The 23,436-nt window shown below is 39.1% G+C and overlaps 1 protein-coding gene across 1 annotated transcript in view; it reads right to left on the bottom strand.

Annotated features, from left to right (window-relative positions):
• Nucleotides 1-23,436, bottom strand: part of ak5 (adenylate kinase 5) — a 104,014-nt gene that overhangs the window by 75,092 nt on the left and 5,486 nt on the right. The window contains exons 4-5 of the mRNA XM_026149065.1: nt 22,283-22,455; nt 14,194-14,307 (exon numbers count right to left, since the gene is read on the bottom strand). Of these exons, the coding sequence (XP_026004850.1) occupies nt 14,194-14,307; nt 22,283-22,455 (287 nt within the window). The remainder of the gene's footprint in view (nt 1-14,193; nt 14,308-22,282; nt 22,456-23,436) is intronic.

Raw genomic sequence — 23,436 nt, 5'->3', positions numbered from 1 at the left:
GTGCAGATTCTGTAAATGTCACCCACCCACTTATCTTGCATATTCACAGTGGTTATGTGTCTAGATGGAAATTCACAGAAAACAAATTGATTTTTTTTTCTTGCTGCGGATGAAGAGAGCGGTGTAAGCTTGCTAAAAGAACAATTACATAACGTTACTGTTAGGTTTTTTTTCTTTTACTTCCCCTTAGACCAGGGAAGTCTCTGTCTTGCAGGAGGAGGAAGATAAAGAAATGCGCATTTGTAATACGCAGAAATTAATTATTCTCAGAGCAGAAAGTTGAGTTTCTCTCTGTTGTTTTTATAAGAACGAGCACTTACTGCAGTGTAGCTGCTGCTCTTTTTGCACTTTTTAAATACCCGGTATGATGCATGAGTATGGATTTACGAGACAAGATTCATGCAGGAAACTGATCGATAAACAATCAGAGACTTACGGTAGACACCCAAAATTGTGATTGATGTTCCATGACTATTTCAAACCAAAGCTGATAAATAGGTAGATGTGTGTGTTTTGGATTTAGGGACCTCTCCTAGCCAACTGACAGTGGCAAATAAAGAGACTGGCACTTTCATACTCAATAGGAGTATTTGCTAAATGGCTTGATGAAGGGATAGATGGTCTCTCTGGGCGGCTATAAAGAGAGCAGGGTTGCTGTGGTGGCCCAGAGGAGATGCCCATAAATGGCTGCTGTGATGCTGAAAAGGGCAAAGTAGCAGCATGGGGTGAGTAATGAAAATGGATGCTGCAGGCCCTCAGAGGATCACTCAGTTGTCCCCAAGCTCACAGGCTCCCAGGCAATGTGGGATCTGAAAATAAAGTGCTGAACCTTTCAGAATATGAAGCTCAAAGCAGCACTGAGCCTGTCTGAAAGTATCAGAGTCAATTTTATCTCTTTGAAGGTCTCTTTACAACCAGATCAAACGTAATCAAAGTTTACAGATACTCATATTAAATGTGTGCAATGTCTCAAATAACGAGATCAGTATTTGTGCAGATAATCCCTGTAAACCAAGAGCTCAGACTTCAGGCTGCTTTAAACATAAGGTTTCAGACAGTCGTTTCCCCACTGCTGTTTCAGAGCGTTCTCACTCCCGAGGCGTAACATGTCGACGTTTTGTCACGTCCCGCGGCGTTCCTGAGGAACGCGAAAGGAGACCTTCGGCGTTCTTATGGTACGCGGCGGGTTATGGCTGGGATCCAGTGCAATGACGCTTCCGCGGTAATAGATGTTCCAGCCCTGTATTCCAGCCCTAAACCTAACCGTATCCCTAGCCCTGACCATAACCTTATTCCTGACCTTAACCAGGACTTTAATGAAGTTAAATAGCGTGTTTCTAAGCGATTTGAATAAAAAGAGCGAACATGTGTAGATTCAGTCCAGACGGTTCTCATATTTCCTCTTTTTTCCGAGGTCGTCATTTAGGAACGTGGTGGGTAGCCGAAAACGTAATATGGTGACGATTTGTCACCTAGCGTAAAATGTTACGCTTTGGGAGTGAGAACGGGTTTGGCTGTGAGTGCAGAAGCCCCTCCCACCTGCTGTTCCAACCTTCTATTTATGAGTGGCAGCCAATTAAAATTGATCGTAAGGGGAAGACGGTCTCGAAGGGAGGGGCGCTATATGGATTGCTTCAGACAATTCGTATAACCTTAATAGGCTTAGTTTGTGAACCTCAGTGTCCAAAAAAATCTACTATTGCGAGTTGAGTTTTTTAAGAGAGGGTAAAAGATGATATCAGATTGGCGAATCATCGATCAAGTACACAGTTTCAGGCGTACGATTACAGTATCAAGCACAGAAAGAGCGATAACTAAACAGCTCTTTGTTTATCGTAAGAGACGTGTGTTTTTTAGTCCTAGACCATATCCTGTATTTGACTCCCGAAATAGCCATGTCCATGTAAACACACTCACCTCTACTATTGGTTCATATTTTTCACACAACATTCATGTAAATCCTTGCTGTCGACAACTCTCACTGGGTTAAATTGTTTGTTAGGCAGTCATTTTATCAATATCTGTGTCTGTGAGCTAAAACTACCTGCCTCACCAATCCGAACTGCTGGAGTCTCCAGGCTCTCTGTGGCTTTGTAACTGAGTGCGTAACTTGCTCTACGTCCTCCTCCTTCATCTTTAATCACAGCAGTCTCTTTCAGTAAGTAAACCTTTTTCCTCTCTTCTCTCTTTTTAAGCCCTCTTGGTCTAGAAGTGCTGTGCTGCTAATGATTATAAAGAGTTTCGAATCTTCAGCAGCCTCACAGGGACGTTTAGCAGCAGCATGATACAACGGCTTGCATAAGTCTTTTACAGCAGTTTTAGGTGTAGCTGTATAGTACTGGCAGAGGGAAAATATTCTTTAAGGGAAGAATGTAATAAATAAAAAACATTTTTAGCCACTCGATTGTGAAGATATCCAGCAGACGTTCGCAGCTGACAGATCCGGTTTTTGAATTGTTCTTGAGATAAAAAAAATAATTTGGGGATATCTATTTTGTAATCTTTGAGATAAAATAAACAGTTAATAATTAGATGTCATGGTTTAACTAAATAATATAATACCTATGTACATCTTTTACCATACAAAATACTCCTTCATATATTGTCCACGTTTTGCCCATGTCTATATGTAGAAGTCTTAGGTAGCATCTTTGTGGTCTTGAGTTCTCTAGGTTTTCTGATCATCTTTCAAAATATTTCTTCGGACGTTCATATACAAAGGACATCATGGGACGTTCAGCCGCATGGAGTACTACCACATTAGGTGGTACTGCACTGTAATGTAAAACAAGTTGAGCCGCATCGTGACGCCTCAAAACTACTGTTAGTACTTTACAACACCATCTGGAAAGTGTCTGACAAAGTCCTTTTTTTTTGTTGCATGGGGCAGCACGTTAGGGCACCAATGCCCTACCGTGCTGCCCCATGCAACAAAAAAAAGAAGCAGGTTAACACTGTTGCCTCATAGTAAGAAGGTACTAAATTCCACTTTCTTCCTACCAGAGTCCAAAGACGTTAGTGGGGTTAGGTTAATAAGTGATTAGTGTGAGTGTGAATGGTTCCCTCTCTCTCTGTGTTTGGCATATTTGGATAGTAGTACTATATTATATTGTTTGAATAATTCCTACATTAGGTTCCCAGCATTCTGCTTTGCTTAAAAGCAAACCAGAATACACAGAAATACCACAGGTATTTCCAGGTAATTGTCAAACATTAAAGTTTGCTTTAATAGGTTATTACATGGTAAATAGAAACTGGCGGTTTTGCATTTTCCAGCTGTTTACTGCTTATTACACAGAAACTATCATGGATGTTTCCATTTATTAATTTAGAGCATTAAACATAATATTTACATTCTTGCTTTTAAGCCAAGCAGAATGCTGGGAACCCAAGGTAGGATCAACTCAAGAATAATAATATAGCAATAGTATCCAAATATGCTTAAACATCATCCAATATTACTCTTATTAATATGAGGTTATTGCAATCTAAACTGAAGTTTAACTGAAACACTTGAGTGTGTGCATCTACTCACAGACAGCTTAAACACTTCCAACAAACTGGCTACAAACTGCCTGCTGCTCCCAGATGTCATAGTTAACTGCTGCACATGACATGTGAGTTACATTGTGCTCTGATGTGACCACTGAATGATGCCAAATAAGTTATGTAAAGATGCTGAAAAGGCAACTGGAAACTCAGCTATATATTTGTTGATTTAGAAAAAAAGAAAAAAATCCATGCGGTATCCTGCACCAGTGTCTCCCAGGATTACAGACCTGTGGCACTGACTTCCCATCTCATGAAGACCCTGGAAAGACTCATCCTTATCCAACTCTGACCTATTGTCAGGTCACATCAGGATCCCCTTCAGTTCACTTACCAGCCCCGTCTCGGAGCTGAGGACGCCATCATCTACCTGCTCAATCGTGTCTACGACCATCTGGGGAAGCCGGCGAGCACTGTGAGGGTCACGTTTTTTGACTTTTCCAGTGCATTCATACCATCAGGCCAACACTCCTGGGTGATAAGCTGACAGCGATGCAGGTGGATGCCTTTCTTGTGTCTTGGATTGTTGATTACCTGACAGGAAGACCACAATTTGTGTGTCTTCAACATTGTGTGTCTGATAAGGTGATCAGCAACATAGAGGCACCACAAGGGACCGTCCTCTCCCCTTTCCTCTTCACCCTCTACACCACAGACTTCAGCCATTGGACAGAGACCTGCTGGCTTAAGAAGTTTTCACTGATGTTGTGGGGATGGAACTGGACTCCCTTAAGTCAAATGCACCACTGAACGACACAGGAAATCATTCTTGCCTGTGGCCCTCTCCCTGTACAACTCCCCCATCTAATGCATAGATTTACAGTTTAGAGTAAAATTTCAATAATGTATATTTAATCTTTGTAATATTCTGGATATTTATAAGTGAGCTGTTTGTATATATTAGACTATTTCTTATATTTTGTAATTTTGAAATATATATTTTTTTATTTAATTCAGTTTGTTGCTGTACTCATTGTCTTGGAGCAACTGTAACCACATAATTTCCTTCCGGATTAATAGTGTGTTCTGATTCTGATGAAAGGCACCATTATTTTTTTCTTTCAGTGTAAAAAGTTGTAATGTATAAAAAATGACATCCTCGAGTTGATCCCATAAACAGTCCACAGAAGGGTAGACCTAAAGGAACACCTTCGAGGAAATATGATTCATTGTTTAACATAAAAAGGTTCCATGTCTGAAAAGTGAAGTCAGAAGTGCCGTAAACCTGCATTCTTTTTAATTCAGAAGGCGGTGACTCCTCTGGTTGCAAAGAGGCGTCTATTCAGTCTGTCAGCTTGTTGATCTATGATCTAACTAAATAACATTGGTTCATTTTATAGACTATCATTCTCTTTAGAGTCAAGGGGAAACAAACCAGAGTGCACCAAACCTCAAACATTAATTCCTGTAAACTCATTGCACCACAAACCCATTTGTTCTCATTTGTATGCCTCACCCTTCCTTCACTTTCCCCCTTTTTGTCAGCCTCTCTGAGACATATCGGGAAATTTGCCAGGCTGGGAGCCACTACAGATTTTCAGTTAGACCTCTGCCATACTTTACCCTCTCCTGTAGCTCATCAATAAATGAGTATCATTCATATTTTGGGTTGGGGTTCTTGCTAGTGAAACATCCCTACTGGCAAGAAGAGACTAGATTTAGACAAGTGGGTGGAGTCCATCCATAGACCATACAGATCCACTGCACTAATAGACACCTGCTAATAAGTGTTAAATAGGATTCAAATGAAATACTAAGAAATTTTACTCTTGAAAAGTGGACTATAGAATTCTTGGGCAGCCTTGTAGTACAATCAGCTATATTTAAATCTTTAAGAAAAATAGAAACACCTTAAATGCAGTTGAGAAGTTAATTGAATTGGCTTGTAGTCTGGTCGCAGATCATAACAATAAAAGCTTCAAGCCTTAAAACAAATACTGGTTATTGTATACCCCAGGCCTGCCGCATGCTTGCATTAATATCTAGGTGGTCATCAGCTCACATCCAATCATTAATGACTTTATGAACTGTTTCTGAGCGGTTGCTAAGACACACTTATAAACAAAGCTGCATGGATATCTACCTTATGTAACATCCAGTAGACTTTCTCTAGTCCTGATCTAACAGCAGTGCCCCTTTACAAACCGCTGTAAGCTATTTTAAATGGCACTTAAATAACATTCTGACAATAAAAAAAATTGAATCAGCTTAACTGAATTTCAGAGACTGCTGCTTATGAAAAGCGGTGATTTATACGACTTCCGGGCCGTGAATGTGAAAATGCCTATTAACACACAAATGTGCGGCAACATAGATGAGTTAGCCAGTGACTGTGAGTTTATTGAATTGTTTACACATTAGCAGATGTGATCTGCTCCATGTTTGGAACAGCTGGAAACACACTTATAGCTCAGCTTTGAGGTGTATCAAAGAAGGGAGGAGTATGTGATTGGGTGGGTGTTGCCTGGTTAGCACTGATTCTCTACACGAGCCAGCCACATGTATCCTCTTGTTTATGTGTTTTGTTTCCTCAGGCAGCTTTCAGACAGGGAGCACGTACTGAGTGGAATCTGCTGTCAGGCGCAGCGGACCGGGGAGACGACAGCAACCTCATTATGAGCTATTATTACACCCAAACTTGGCCTCTTCACAACAACAGGGAGAGAGGGTACAAAAACCAGAGTGGCAAGAGGATATAACAAAGACATTCGAGTGGGTTACATATCCACAGTGGTTACTGTGATGGGCCCACAGAAACCCCTCACAATGCCTGAATGCTTGTTGTTCAATAAATCTGGCATACTTGGAAAATCATCTTATTATAACTGTGGAAATGTTGTTCTCTTGTGAGAAAAAAAAGAAAAAGATCTTAAGGGACTTTCAGGTTAAAGTTAAATATATAAAACAAAACTAAATTGTATGTTAATCTGTGACCTGAACGAAATTAAAGTAATATAAAATAGTGCAATGAATAACACTATCTCATTACAACGCTCTGCTGAGAAACCTTGGGTTCTGGCATTTGTTTGAAATTTACTTTCACATACCGTATACCCCAGACGAGTTCCTCACTCCACAGTCTCCCCCAGTGGGGAAATACATCTTGAGACAGTGCAGAAATCCACAAAGAGCTCAAAGCTTTGACACAGCCTTGAAACTTGCCAGATCCCAATCTGATTTAGCCGCTACCCAGGTCCTGTCTCCATGCGTCGCCCAGGACAATTTCAAAGTTGTGGCTGACTGGTGCATATTTAAAGCATCTAAGATGCTTCTACGATACTTTCTGCACAGCTGGCTGCAGAAAGAAAAAGCTGTGGATCACTTCTTATATTACAGTCGTTACTAAGGAATTTAAAGAGCGCCATGGCCGACCTAATCATTTATCGCTGATGAGTAGCAAAAATACACAGTTGAAGATTAGTATATATGTAAGCAGTGATGATTCGTATATAGATATATATACAGAGCATTTTCTAACTAATTCCTAATGAGCTATTTTAAAGTATCATAACATCATGTATAACTAAACTACAGTAAGTTTCCCAAATAAACCAAAGACAGTACAGAAAAATTAGAGTACTCAGTGGTATAATTAACTAGTCTGTTCATATACTTCATAGTCTTTTATATCATGGTTTTTATTCAAATTTGCTGACTATGAGGTAGTTTTATAACTGAGTGTGAAGCTCGGGTAGTAAACTCAGCATTGATATATCATATCCGTTTACCTGTAAGTTGATTTAACAATAGAAAGCTGCTTATTTATACTTCCAGAGACATGATCAGACTTGCTTGAGTCATGTCAGGGTGTGTTTGGTGAATACAAGTTCAGTATTATCTTTTAAATGAAATGCTTTTTATTAGATGTTTCACAAGATTCACAAGTCTGTGTCAGCTCAACAAATAATACAGTGCAGCCCGAGCGTGGGACCAGAGGCAGCTAAACAAAGACGATTCTCATTCTGAAGCCGAGGAGAGCGGCAGCTTGAACTGCTAATTGTCTGTAGGTTTGACACTCAGAGTGACAGTGATCGTGTTAAACTTGTTTTTAACTGAGTTGGTAGCACACTGTGACTAATGCCATGCAACTGAAAACAGAAACGGTGACGTCTGGGATGACAAAATAAAAACTGTTTTGGTTTGTGCTCGACTTCATGTAAGCATGTTTTCATATATTAAGTATGGTTATCTCTTTCTTCTGTATTTATAGGTTATATCTTTTTGCATGCACTCATGTGCTAATGCACATTTGTTGTGTGTCACAACCATGTGCGTTCATGCACTTTCATGCTTTGACCTCTTTGCAATTTTATGCATTTGCCTGTTTATTTCACTGTACATGTAAATACAATTTTGCATATTTCAGTGTGTATGAAGCACGTTTCCTTGCGTGTCTGCATACAAAAAAAGCCAATAGGAAAACATAGTTCCAGAGACAGAAATGGTCTTTTGGACCATTTGTTACCCTAACTGAAGAGAACAGCCTCTGTAGAGCCACATGACTGGCTGTGGCTGTCTACAATGACAAGCCATTTGGATGTGTTGACTGGAAAGATGACGAGATAAAGCTCCACACTATCTTTCAGTAAGTGGCGCTTTCAAAAGAGTCCCATCTGGTTTTCCCTGCAGGAGCCCAAAAAACACAAATTTAATCAACCATTCTGTGCCACAGTGGAGCTGCAGTTTTGTAGAGAGTACCAACGCTGTTTGATAGTTACAGAATATTCACAGGCTGCATCACAGCTTCCTTACGTGACACACCGACAGCACATACTGTCATTGATTGAGGCACTTGCTGCTGCACTGATCATCAAACCTGGTGAAACACCTTTTGGTGCAATCTTATGTCCAAAGGTACAGCAGAGTTGTTGCTGGACAAATAACAAATCACACTGTGAGAATTGTTCAGACCTCACAGTTTTTCCATAAATTGCCAAAAAATATTTCCAGCACCAACAAGAAAAAAAAAGGTTGCCTTATGTATTAAATTTGCGGTAAAATGTTTGATAGAAAGGCCAAAAAGTTTTTTTTAATTAAAAGTGGTGTTCAGGTGCATTGAGTATCTTCATGGTACATCCAATAAAAACATAACCTTTGAGAAGGAGGTAATGTTTTTGGTAGTGTTTGCATGTGTGGGTGTGTGTAACTGTTGACACGATAGCTTGAAAAGTTTTAAAGTAATTCTGATAAAACTTTGAAGATGAGTAGAGCGGGGTCATGCTAACAATCCATTAAAATTTGCCTTACATCCACCAAGGACTTCAAGGTCAACTTATTGATCTGTTGATCACATAACTTGCATCATGCATCAACACAGCAATAAAACGGCATTAAGTTGAAATCAGTCTATCATTAGTCAGTTTCCTACTGAATGGGGTCAAGCTGGCAATTATATGCAATCTGTTTGTAATAATACTGTAAAATAAATGAGCAGGAATTGCAAATCTGGTCTTGCCTGTTCCGAATCAATCTACATAAACCAAAGTTCACAATAAGTATTGCATTCAGAGTCCAGCTGAACCATCATCGATCTGAAACAGAATAATAATAGAATGTGACATGAAGCTGCAGGATCTTGTGTTTGGTGTTTTTCTCATGTTTTATGGCCCAACAAAGTAATAAAATAAATGAACAAAATTAACATATTCTTGTGTGATATACTGACTTGGTGGTGACAAGGTGAGACTTTAATCATTCTTTTTTTGTAAAATGTCTTCTTGAAATGTTAATCCTTTCCAAGTAGGACTTGAAAGTCTGCTGTCCTTCCGTCTTGTTCCCTGTAATGCAGCTAAAATTGCTGACATTACAAGGTCAGGATTATCTTCTACTGACCTCAAAAGGCCCTAAACGGCTCTAAAAGTCACTCAGCGCTTATTAAAAAGCTGATAAATCTTAAGTGAGTTTAATAGTGATTGAGAGCATTAATCCCACTAAAAGCAATCGACTGTTTTGTGACACACAATTGGCCACTCAGCTGTAGAGCCGGACTTTCCTTTAGAAGCTCAGAGGAAAAAAAAGCATACACAAGCTGTATCCCAGCGTCCGTGTTTCCAGAATATTTGTACTATTTATCATCTTCATATCAAACCTGATGTTTTCAAAAAGGGAACAGCATGGTGGTGTGGCTGTAAGCCTCACAAGCAAGAAGGTTCTGGGTTCGAATCCAGTCTGGTGTCTCCCTGTGTGTGTGTGGGTTCTCTCCGGGTACTTTGGATGCAGTTTAGAGAGCGTAGGGTCAGGTTAGTTGATTATTGTAAGTTGGATGTAGGTGTGAATGTGATTATGAATGGTTGTCTGTCTCTATGTGTTTGCAATAAACTGGTAACCTCTGTAGGGTATACCCTGCCTCACCCTGGGATAGACTCCAGCGCCAGAATTGGATAAGTGGAAGAAGATGGATGAATGGCTTTTCAAAGCATTTTGTGACTTCCCATAAAAATTCCTTCTTTAAGTACTGCAGTTTCTAGAAGATAAAGCCAAAAAAAACATCATCAACTTCCTACTTTGGTCAGATGCTTGATAATGCAGAGACCATGAACCAGTCTGCCAGTCAGAACGTCTTCAGAGTTCCTGCTCAGTGAGCTGTTACCTGTTCATTTGAAGAACATTGAACAGTGGCAGGACAGCAAAATGGTAAATAGCTGATCAGAAGCTTGATAGGGCCTGGTGTGAACTTGAGGTCTGTGATAATGTCAAATATCAAACACTTGGTGGGGGACAAGCAAAAAGGCAGACTCTGTAGACACACTGACTGGTTGTATTTTGAATGATTTTTTTTTTTACTGTTTTAATAATCAAAGAGAAAATAAAAATTACACAAATTAGTTCAATCAGTACCTTTAAAAACTGATCTCTTTAACATTGAACTCTGCCTCTCAGCAAGAATTTCATAAAACTGGAGAGAGGCAGAAAGGCAGGAAAAGGAAGCACCAATAAACTGGACCTGAGAAAAATAACTAATGCCAACTAGCCTCCCATAATTCTATCACATGGAGTGCAATAATCAGACTACAGCATTTGCCATCAGCTCAACAAGTACTACAACACCATAAATGAAAAATAATGATGGGAATGTAGTAAAAGAACAGATGACATCAAACATCTTTCAGTGTTTGCAGGCTTCAGGGTAAAAAAAAAAGCAAAACATAAGAAAAATTCAACTTAAAAAACCCTTAATTTGTCTTAGAGTAAATTGTTAAATGTTGTCATTTCTATGCTTACCATCCATCTCTACATTGTTTAACTGTGGGATGAAAGGAATTTTACTGTCCCCCTCCCCAGATTCTCCAGGTTCTGGGTGGGGGGCTGTAGTCTTTTATTACAGACACATCCTTGTGCTTTTTGATGTAAGCTTCCTGCTTTTATGACCCTTTGGTCAGCAGGAGGTAACACACACACATTCTTACACACACACACACACACACGCACACACACATTCTCACATAACACACACACACACACACACACACACACACACACACACACACACACACACACACACACACACACACACACACACACACACACTCTCTTACAGAAGTTCACACATATACATACAATGCCTTGTCTTAGAACCATGTGGGCGTTGCTTTGCTGTGATGTGTTTTGTGTGAACTGTCTCTCAATAAAAGGCAGCGAGAGGAGGCCGTCGTCGGGGTCATTTTCGTGGTGGACACAGACGAGGACTCCCTTGCGCAAATGATCGATCGACTGTCTTGTTTTCTTCATGATGAATAAGTCTCTAGAATTAGCGGGGCTTGTGGAAACACAGACCCAACAATTTGCCTTAGATTGCAGCAAAATAAGTAAATTGCACTCCTGTAAAGGACCCAGTCATAATATTCTTAGTGAACAATTTACCTGCTAACTTAGATATTTCTGCCATATTAGAGTTTAATGAAAAGAGCCCGAAAAGAGTCTGTGCCTCAACATTAAATTCCCACACCAATGACGTCAATGCACCATTAAAGTTGTTACCAGAAGCATCCACTTATCCACTTTTAACAAATTATGAAATACGAACAATAACTGTCATCGAAACCTGAAGAGCATTTCAGTTTGACTTTTGTCATATGCAGCTTTCTAATGCAAAATAGTTGCAAAAATAAACTTTAATCAAAGGCAATTGGAAGAATGCTAATTTGGATGCGACAACTTAAATATTTAAGTCTTAAAAACCCTCATAATGGCCTGTTGTCGCTGTGTAGCTCCTGATATTTAGCATATCAAACTGACGTAGATTTACTCAAACCACTAAGCCATGATACGCTCAGCTCTTTTAGTGCTGGAGATGAACTAGAATCAAGACAATAAAATAGCAATGGTGATGTGCGCAGTTAAATTACCAAACAGATGTAATTGTAATTAGTTATTTAATAAAAAAATGTGTCATTTGATTACAGGCACTAATCACAACACCGCCGAGGAAGAACCAAACACTGCAGTTCCTCAAATGACCACTTGATGCTTTCATTAAAATTGAGTAATTTAATAATATATATATATTTTTAAACTTTACATATGAAATAAATGTTTTACAAACTGGTGCAAGAAACAGTTTTAATCTTTGTATCTAATCTAATCAAACTTTATGGGGATATTTGATGTATCACAGCAGCACAAAGCATTCACAAGATACTGCTGCTTGACCTGTTTTACCATGTGCACTTCACATTGCTGTAACTCCTCAGCCATTTTAGCCCAGAGGTAAAAATCTAAATGGTTCGTGAAAGATGAGAATTATTATTATTTTGTAATTTTAATTAGTCAAAATTAGAAAATATGCCCAGGCACCCTGTGTAATACTTGGGCGATAAAGGGTTAAGGCTTAGAGTTTTTTCACTTTACCTAATTTGCATCACTGAACTGACTCTCTCGAATGAGTTTATAGTGTTGGTTTGTTTCACAGTAAGATTAATGGAAATATGTGACAAATAAACTGAACTAATGTGTTCTTAACCATTATTTATTCTGTATTAATACCAGTATACATTTTTATGTGATATAACAATGTGATATTGCAGCATGCTTTTACGTTCGCTAGTGTGCACACCAGAAGGGCGACCACGGACACGTATAAGAGCAAGAAAAGCAGGACTTTAAGAAACTGGTTAAAAAGCTCGACCCAAGATAAAACATCCCAGGTGGAAAATATTTTTCTATTTTATCATGTCACGAGATACAGGGTTGAATTACTTAAGCTGTTAAACGGAAGCACAGTTTTCACCCCTTGTTCACAAATAAACTGGCCAAAACTGTCTTTTACTGCTCGAACCATCAAACGGCTGAACATGAGCAATACATAGGTTGCCCAATCGGGAGTGAAAATCTCTGTATATTGTAGGCAACATTTTGTCTTATGTTAATGCATACAAATGTCATATGAAGTGCAATCAAATTTCCCCACTGGGGCAAATAAATGAATAAAAAAATCCATGCTATTCGATCCTTTATTTTAATATATTTGGGGAAAATAACACCGAGCTACTTATGAGCTACATTTGACCCATGGTGTGCCGCTGTGTCACTACTCCTGCTTTATAACAACGCAACTGCGGCTGCTGGCATCTTGTTTCAATAGACTTGCACTTCAAATTAGGAAGCGTGTCATCAGTGACTGTAGCTCATTAGAAAAGAAGGATGGAAAATGCCCTTCGTTCACTTATACTTATAAATGCTGCTGACTGCAAGCTGCAATCATTAATAAAACATTTTTCAGTATTTCCTTTCCTGTATTGCTCAAATATTATATCATTTTGAGGCTATGTTACCCACCCCCACTAACAGACCCTCAAGAAGTTTGTGCTCTAGTTTTGGTGTATGGTATTCTAATATTTTTCAGTCTGTTGCTTAGTGCTAATGAGAAGGCGTCTGCCAGAAAGTCTGTGGATACAGCTTGCCAACCAAGCTTGCTGTCATTAGCCGATAACTTACACAGTTCGCACACAGTATAAAGATAAAATGCCCCTTGTGCGATTAAACACAGCAGGTATGAAAGGGTTGTTGTGTACTGCACATGAGACAAAGTGACTCTTTTATATATAGAGTCAATGAAACATGAAAGCAATTTTCATAACTCAAAGAAATATAAAATTGTTTAGCAAATCTCCAAACACAGAAAATACTCTTTATGTTTGCAGATTAGATGTGACAGATAGTTTAAGCCTAAAGGCTGCAAAATTAAGATTTATGTAAAATGACTTAAGTTATAAACATGAAAACAGCATCTGAGCCCAGGATGAACAAAGCAATAGAAAAGGGTGTCAAACATAAGGCTCAAGGGCCAGAATTCGCTTGGCAAAGACTCCAAGCTGGCCCACTGGACGCCTTTGGAAAATGTGAAGAACAGCCTCTGCATTAAGTCAACAGAACCTTTTCTTTAAATTTACACATGTATTTCTAACAGCTTTAGCCAAAAGAGTCATGCTGACAGAATTATTCAGTTACTGCAGCAGCATTTCTTTATCATGAAGAAAAAAAGATGCACTGCTGAAATTGCTCTTTCTTTTTCTTATGTAAAAATAACTCAGGGATTAAATGTGTAGTTAAGCCTAATTACACTGATAGTAAGAGGAGTTTTACTGGTCTGGCCCACAATGTAAAATAATTTGGACATTCGTGCATTAGAGGATAAATGAGACTCACCTGGTCCTCAAAGGACAGGGCCTGTCCGACGTCCCGAGGGAACCCATCTATGACGATACCGTTAGCATCCGGGATCTTCATAATCTTCTGCTTTATCTCAGTTATTGTCGTCTCCTGCAAATCATCAAAAGCAACATGATTCATAATTTTCATCACTTGGTGCAGGGAGCTCATTAGATTTTTAATCAATAAACTGAGTAATTAGCCACTGTCTTGGTGTCCAAAAGCATATTTAACTACACTCACATCTGAGATGCCAAATAGTGGGGGCCGTTTTCTCAGTGAAGAGAAAGACATTGCAATTACAGAGTTATACAATTTACGGTTGTGATTATAATTCAGAGATAAAAAGATTAATTTTATCAATGGCTTTTGCAGTTTCTTGTGTAGCACTGTAAATCTGACAAATAATGAAGGGTATCTGATTTGGAGCCATAAATACGGTGAATGAAAAATCCACTATATCATTCATCTGTTCATCCAGCTGTTGTTTAATATTTCTGAATGCAGCTGAATGACTCTGTTGAGAGGTCCTGAGGTCAGAGCGTGCCAGCATCTTTTAGCATCACTTGCTTCCTCTTGGCTGGAGGAGGTCAACATGTTTGAACGTATTTCTCCAGGCAGAATGCACCACATGATACGACAGAGATACATGAGCAATGCTCAGAACTAAAAATAACATGAACAACACAGACATTTAATTTCCCTCCGACTGCAGAGTGTGAGCGGCAGCCTGACAGACTACGCAGAGATAAACCTAATCTAGATTCCATAAACCAGATTAATGTATGCTTGTAAGACTAACTCAGAGAATCTGATCTAAGAAAAGCCCTCTGAGCCGCTGCACGTCTCGCAGCAGAGCTCTCACAGGAGCGCGAAGCATCAAACAACTCACCTGCAGCTGCACAGACTCCGTATGCAAAATTACTTCTGTTCAGCCATTTGTTATTTGCAATATACACGGCAGACTCTGAGTAGCTTTCTAAATAGTGCAGAATAGACTGAGATTTCAAATAAATGTTTCTCATTCCGTGCTCACTAACAGATCTGGTGTTGCATGATTAGAATTTCCACATCCATCAAATGTCACGCATTTTATTATAGTGTTTCCAACATGTCAATTACATGGTAAGAGACACCTCGTTTGTCTATTTTTGGTGGAACTAGTGCATGCATTCATCACAGTGCACCGTGTAGCTAATGGAAAGTGATTTCTAACTAGTTTAAAGTGGACCTATTATTCTCATTTCCAGCCCCATATTTTCATTCTTGGATGTGACTGGAGTAGCTGTGCATGTTTCACAGTTCAAATTAATCATCATTAATCTTGTACTGGCTTTTGGTGCAGTCCCTTGGTGCAGCCACTTTGTGAAACAAACCATTTTAGCTCGTCTAACTTTAGGAGATTCTTTTACCACAATGCACTGCAGCACAGAAATAGCTCCTGAAACATTAAAGCTGGAAGAACATTATTGGGGAACAGGATAAAAGAAAAACAATTATAAAGTCCTCTATACAGATGGATGTCCATTGCATCTGTTGATGTACAACAGCAAAGTGAATTGATCATTATTACTGTGCATTTAAGGAATGATCTACTATAACCAATATTACAGATAATTCCTTCTTTGAAGAAAGAACTAAAGTAAACTAAAATACCCCTGAATTCTACTCAGTCTCTCTTAAAATGGTGACAATATTTTATAGTCCAATGACATATGGCTCCAAGACAGTGAAGCCATACGGTGGTTCTTTCAGCAGTTTGGTAGAGAAATACTTTTAATGAACAACCTGTGATTTTGTGAACTCACCTGAATCTACCATTTTATACCAAAACACGAGCACTCAGAGAGCGCAACTCCCCCAGACGGCAAGGCCTACACTAAAACTTTCATATTTTATGATGTTTTTATTGCCTCTCCACATTAGACAGGCTCCTACCCTCAAGCTTTTTAAATCCATCCATCCATCCATTCGCTTCCGCTTATCCTTTTCAGGGTCGCGGGGGCCGCTGGAGTCTATCCCAGCTGTCAAAGGGCGAGAGGCAGGGTACACCCTGGTACACCCTGCCTCTCTGTCCCTGTGTGTCTTAAAACACATTTCTACTCACTGGCTTTTAATACTGCATGAGAGCTATTTAGTTATTTATTTGTTATTAGCTATTTGGCATTGATGTTAATTGATATTGCTATTTTATTGTGTGTTATTTTATTGTGTAATTTGTATGTTTGTACAGCACTTTGGTCAACGCCACTGTTGTAATTAAAAGTGTTATATAAAAAAAATAGAAATAAATAGAAATAGAAGTCTGTGTGTAATATAAAGTTTTTACTGTGTCTCACATTGGTTTGACCTTGACCTGATTTTCACCAAAATGAAATCAGCTCGACCTATTTCTGTTATCTACCATCACACAAAATTTGAAAATGATATCACGAAAACCGGATGCTAGACTGCTAAGAAGCAAAGAGCTACGCAGACAAACAAACTAATTACATACTCTTTACCTTTGGGGGAGAATTAGCTATAAATGGTACATGCAGGAATCTTAATGTGGGTAAACCCAATCATTTCTGATTTCTGGACATCAAATACTGCCACTCTTTGGAAGCAGTAATACTTAACATGCAATAAAATCTGTATTTATAAGTTGGAAGAGTGACAACGGTGTTAGGAACAAGTTTCTCAGCCAAAAGGTCGTGCTATGTGCTCCATGTGTGCACTGAAAACTACTTTGTTTGGTTTTGCAAAAGGCTGTAATCTGATTTAAAATATAACCTTTAACCCTGCATGCTGAAAGATGACATTTAACAGAACAAATGTCCAGTGGGAAAAGCTGGAAGTTTTCATTTACTGTTGGCCATCAAAGCAATAATGCCAAAGGACATGTTGTGTCTGTGAGGCACAGATAGTATTTAGATCTCTGCTCAGTAAATCGACTAATAAAAGTCACTCGGAACTCGTACTCCTAGTAGACAAGTTATTTCTGATTTATTGAGATTAAAATGCCAGAAATCAGAATTAATAAGTAAGTGCAAAAAGCAGAAGATCATTGACAGTTTTCATATTTACTTAACTTTTTTCAGACTGAGTGTTGACTGAACAATATTTGAGTGCTGCTTCAACTGAGACCAATGAAATTTGCAATGGAGAGTAAAAAAAAAAAAGCCACAAATATTAAAGGACAGAGGTGAAAGCTGGAAATGATGAATACCCATGGAGTCATTTGACCTGGAAACAAATAACAACTGAACCTTTATAATAGTTTAGATTTTTAAGAAAAGATAGATGAGAGAGGTTAACATACAATCAATATGGCCATGAGTGACAGGGTAATTTTGGACTTTTAATGATTTCTTTGCACTGTCTTTTTCTCACTTGGAACGATAATACAGCCTCAATATACATCCTCCTGAGATCCAGCCTATTCATTTATGTCCTATTCATGGTGCTTCCCCGTGGACAGTGATGCTGGTATCAAAGGCAGTTTTCAGTTCATGGAAAGCTTGAGACTTGGATGGTTCCTGGGCTGTTCCCAAAAAGTGTTTCCTTTCACCTGAAGGGGTCAGTTTGGGTCATCTTCCAGATCTTGGCAAAGTGGTGACACATCTGAATAACTTGTACTTATGTACAATTGTTTGATGACCCGTTTAGAAATTGCTCCAAGAGATTTTGTAAATCTATAGTTCTCTTTGATCTTCAGCTCCTTGGACTTTCCCATTGTTCTGGGTATTGGTTAATCCAAAAAGTGCTGTCAAACTAATTATTATAATGAGTGTATGTAACCTTCTGACCACAGGCGCAAAAATATACTTTATGTATCCCAAAAGTTTGTCTGTGGTAAACATGGTTAATGTGAGTGTAAGTCTTCCAGCTTTATGTTTAACTCTCAGTCATGACAGCGGTATTCATCTTCTCATCTGTTGCTTTTCATGAAAGCAAATCCATGCACTCCCATGCCATATGACTTCTTCCATTTCTAAGGCTTTATACTCAACTCTCAAAGTAAATTCCATGACGTCTTGAATCTAAGACTCACTGATAAATGATCAAAATGACTCCAAACTCTTCTTTAAGCAATATTATAATTTATAATTAATAAATCTTTTGAATTCATGTGGAATAAAATGGGAGAAAAAATGCACATGACCTCAGACACCGCTAAAGACCAGCTGTGAATCAGTAAGAAGTCCTTGAGTATGCACAAAAACAGTACTGTCATCTGGGCTCTTGTTTAAAGCTTCTGAATAACAGCCTTCTTACACACTCAGGAGCGTTTTTGCCTCCTTCATTATATGCAGAATCATTAAGAAACCAAATTCTAATCTGCTTTGCTAAACTAATTATGGTGGGAAATTAAATACCTAACAGCCACAAGTCACTTTATCATATCTAATGTGTCTGCAGTTTGGCCCACGTTGCCGTTTATCTCATCGGTTGCTGGACTGACATGTAGTGAATGGCGACGCCGCGAAGCGATGTCTTACCAGACGTGCGAGTAAGGGATGATAAATGATGAACTAGGCGATTCCTGAAGGTGATTCATGACGCAACAGAACCTGAGAAGTACGTCATTAAGCAGGTGGGGGCTCGCGTCTGTGTTACAATTGTTCAGTGTGCTATATAACCAGTACATTACAGTTTATAGATCATTCGTCTGGGTGTTTTCATTGTGTACATCCGAAAAGTGGGAGTTTCATCATTTTATGCAAAAGATGAACTCTTAATAGCTGCTTTTATATCGTTACAGAAAATATATTCATGTTTAACCAAAGCTTAATACACAGAAGCATTAGTGACATACTTATTTTTCCCAGAGGTTAATACAGGAAAACACGTGGCACAAACTCTGGTATCACTCCTCTAGCCTAAAAACCACAAGAGAGCGCGTGCATTTCCTGGTAAGACCTCCAACATCTGAAAAAGTACTTTATCAAAGTGTGCTTCTGCATTTTGTGTTAAACAGTGAAACCCAAGCAGAGTATTTCCACACAAGTACCACAATGTTTGTGCATCCTTGTTTTATTTGTTCTCTGTCTGTTCTATATATATAAATAGTTTTGCCACTAATCGGACCCTGATCCCATGTCATGTCTTCACAAGACAAGTTGCTTATATCACTAAAGGTAATTGATTTATGAGGAAACAAATGTAGCTTGTTTAGACTAAGCCCTGTGCTCACCTACTCTCTGCTGACTCGGCTTTTTGGGATTATGGTCAGGTTTTTGGGCTTCCACTAGATCCAAAGGATAACCAAGGTAAACTTTCACACTGATCAATGAGTACAACTGTAGAAAACTAAACTAAAAATGTTGATAAAAGTGAAATCTTTGGCACAAAGCTTTACCTTCACCTGCAGATTCTGCAGATACACAAACAGGGGTAGAGAACGCGATCACTGGGACATTACCCAATAACTGTGAACTACAGGTTAAAGCCAAGAAATTGTCACTTCACCGTCTTGTTTATCTGGAGTCAAAAGTGCTCATATTTGGACAAGAAGGTGAAGCTGGTGAATGACACTTGAAAATTTAATGGATAAACATGCCTCACTTTAACACCTAAAGTCTACTTAATGATGTAATTGCTTCAAAAAGGCTCCTTTTCAACAGCTTTATGGTTAACAAAAAGGAGTGAATTTAGCTAAAGGCAACATAATGACTCATTGGAAAATAAATATTAGTATGTATGGTACTACATTGTATATTTTTTATTCAAAATTCTCTACGGACATGCTGTGTGTAGATAACTTAGAATATTATCTGAGATTTCAGTTTCAGATAAAGAAGTGGCATTTCAAATCTGCGTACTGGCAGGAAATTAAACCTGAAGGACGAACACTCTTTGTTCTTTGTGGTTTTAGGTTTGCACATCTTCTTTGCATCACTGGGAGGATTTATTCTTCACAGCATATCTGCAGTGAAATGCTATCAACTCAAAGACCGTTCTAAAGCTTTTTCAGGATATTTAATAATAGCCCTGGACTCTCTTTAGGGAATTTTATTTACTAAGGTGTGATCCCATGTAAAACTTTACCCTGCTGTCTCTGCTGTTGATGACCAGTCTAATACTGATTGGTTAACTGAATCTTATTATTACGGGGTCTTTTTGGTCTTTAACTGTGACAATTCACAGAGAATAAGATGAAGAAGTCTCTTTATACAAATATGTAATGACACTTGTTGTCATGAGATACAGAATATAAAATGTATTTGGTGGTTGATGCAGCAGCAAAATGATGTGGCTTCTGACTCCTTTTGGAGTTAGAAGCCACATCATTTTTGTGCTTTTGAAATTATTTATTTACAATTTTGTGTTGCAGTAAAAAAAAAAGAAACTGAATATCTGATGAAAACCCTGTTTCTGCTGATTCTTATAGTCCCTCCACTTTCTACTCTACACTCCAGGGTGCTCCTCCTGCAGTAGTCTCTAGGCAGGGAGGGCCATTAGTGGGATTTGGGTACACCTGTGAAAGCCTCAGAACTGAGTTTAAATAGGTCTGGCCTCTCTTTCTCCCTCCATCCTAGAAACCATCTGTTTTACTGACAACACCAATACTGCAAATGGCTTTTTCACACATCTGCACGTCTGTGACATCACTAACACTTCTCACTCCACCCTCCTCATGTTCATCATCATTTGCTCTTATCTTTTCTACATAAACTTCTAATTATTATCACAACCTTGTCTTGTCAATGTGAATGAGACAGCTTCTGACCCATTAGTACCTTTCACCCTTTGATATATTTAGACACATAACTCAGACTGATTATCTGTATGGCGCAGTTACTGCTTTTTCCAATCAGCCTGTCAGCTGGAATAGGTTCAAGCTCCGGTGGGACTCTAAGGGAATTTTCACTCCTACAGTTTATTTACCGCGTTCAAAATCAGTTGATCGGTTTTGGCTAACAGACGGTGTTTAGCTCAAACTTGAAGCTCACACGTGGTAGTTGAGCCGGATGTGGGTCGGATGACATTCTCACCATAAACAAACCAGTTTCTTCAAAGAAGTCTCGCTGTGGTTGAACTCGAGTGTAAATACCATGATCACATCTGCACAAACGGGGGAACTGAACCAGAGTTTGATTTAATCTGACAAAACGCAGCAGGTGTGCACCCTTATGCACCCTAAGCTGCATTAGTGGCTAAGAATAAGGATGTGTGGGTGGATGGAAGTTGACTGTTTCAGATCATATTGGATATGTTTGAATATTATGGCTGTTATAACAAACAGCCATAATATTCAAACGGTAACAGTTAGATGACCCATATGTGGTTAAAACACCTGTCTATTTATCATTTTGCAATGGTTTACTCTCTCCACTCTTCTTAGATCCATTTCCAAACCTTAACAACCACAACCCCTCAAAGCATAACCAATTCTTTGAACTGTCCCCTCAAAAGAGGTATTTTCAAGTTCAATCTGCAACAGCTCCACAACTGCAAAGCCAAAAATGGACAACCTTGGGCTCGATGATTAAGAGATACTTGAGAGAATTTTGAAATACAATAAATCTCTGTGTCCAAATCACTAGACCAGAGTAAGATTTGAAAAACGCCTACTAATCAAAACTACAGAGCATAAAAAACAGCCTTACAACAATGAGCCTCTGATGTTATTGAGCCAGTTTGTAAAATGTTCAGATGGAAATCTGATGCAACAGAAATGAACCACAACAAATGTTACATCTACTTTAATCCCAAATGAATGTGCCAAACAGGGCGGGGTGCCTTTCAATAACAGATACAACCTTGTTGTAGCACAGGGACAGAAAGGGTTCATGTTAAACACGTGTTGCACTGTATAGTGATTAAAAAAGTGGACCTCCAACAGCCAAAGGATGGTCTCTATAGATTTTCCTCCCAGGCACAATAATTATCCTGCAAAGATGGATGCTCCTAAGACGGACAGAAAAGCCTCTTTCCAACACGCTTGTGATATGGATGCTGCTAATTAGTCCCTTGTTACACGCATGCTGTGATAATGACCTGAGAGTGATTGGACAGGCTTGGCATTCATCCCTCTTCTCATATTCTTTCTGTGTCACCCCCTCCCTTCACCCGCTCTCCTTCTCTGTGTCTCTGCTACCTGTGGTGCCAGCTCTCCGTTGGTGATGATTTTAGCGATCAGGCTCCACTTTCTGTTGCTTGTGGCGTTGTGGATCATCTTCTTTCTCAGCAGCTCGCCCACAGACATGTACTGGAAGCCGTAGCGCTCGGCAATCTTCAGGCTCTGCGTTCCTTTGCCACTGCCAGGGCCACCTAGGCACAAAGGGAGAGCTGTTGATGTTTTGGGAAAATTTTTGTTGTGTGTGCATGTGTGCGCGCGAGAAGGTGTGAAACATTATGCGTGTGGGCGTGCTAGCGTAGGCGCGTGTGTGTATGAGTGAGAGATACTCAGGGTTTGTGAGACTGTGTGTGTGCAGGAGTCTGCTTGTGTTTGCACGTAAGTGGGAGGGTGTTTGGGATTGAGCTATGTGTCTCTCCATGACTGTGTGTTATGGTATATGTGTGTGCAGGGGGAGAAGGGAGTGTGTGTGTGTCTGAAACAGGTATGTGTGAACCTCCTACATTTGATAACAAATAATCATTTTCACTGTTTTAACAGGATACGGACGTGCAGAGGAGGGATATGCTGTCTTAGAGCAACACGGATTTACACATAAAATAATCCCAGTTCAGTAAAACACACATTTTGAGTTAAAATGACCATAATGAAATCTAATCATTATCATTCATGTGTTTAATTGCCGCAAGACAAACATTATACACAATTTGTTAGGTTTCAGCCCATTAAAAGATTTCACTTGGATTTTACAGGCCTGACAACCTGAGTGCTGTTTGAGTGTTATCACAGAAATGGTGCATGCCCCAAAGTCTGAAAGCCATTCCAGAGTGAAGAAAGGTGAAGCCACTTTAAGAAATGATTTTAAAAAGATGAAGAGTGTGCAACCAAGTGAAGAATATAAGTGAAAATTGGTGGTTAGATTTAAATTCTGAAAACGAGTTTCAGTGAAACAGCAAATCTCTTCTTCAACACTGACATCAGAGGCAGGCAGTATCTGGGTTCATCTTATAATCAGTTATCATAATTAGAATATTCTTGGGTGGTGTAGGGTTTATATCACAATGGACTACAGCAATCAAGGCCTCGGGATGCTTTAAACAAAAGGCTCCTGAGATTCAGCTAAGATGGAAGCTGTGCCCAAAATATCCATGTGTACAGTATGTGTGCAATAAGCA

This window comes from Astatotilapia calliptera, chromosome 18, assembly GCF_900246225.1.
Source record: "Astatotilapia calliptera chromosome 18, fAstCal1.2, whole genome shotgun sequence".
Classification (NCBI taxonomy): domain Eukaryota; kingdom Metazoa; phylum Chordata; class Actinopteri; order Cichliformes; family Cichlidae; genus Astatotilapia; species Astatotilapia calliptera.
This window is presented reverse-complemented; position numbering and strand designations above follow the sequence as displayed.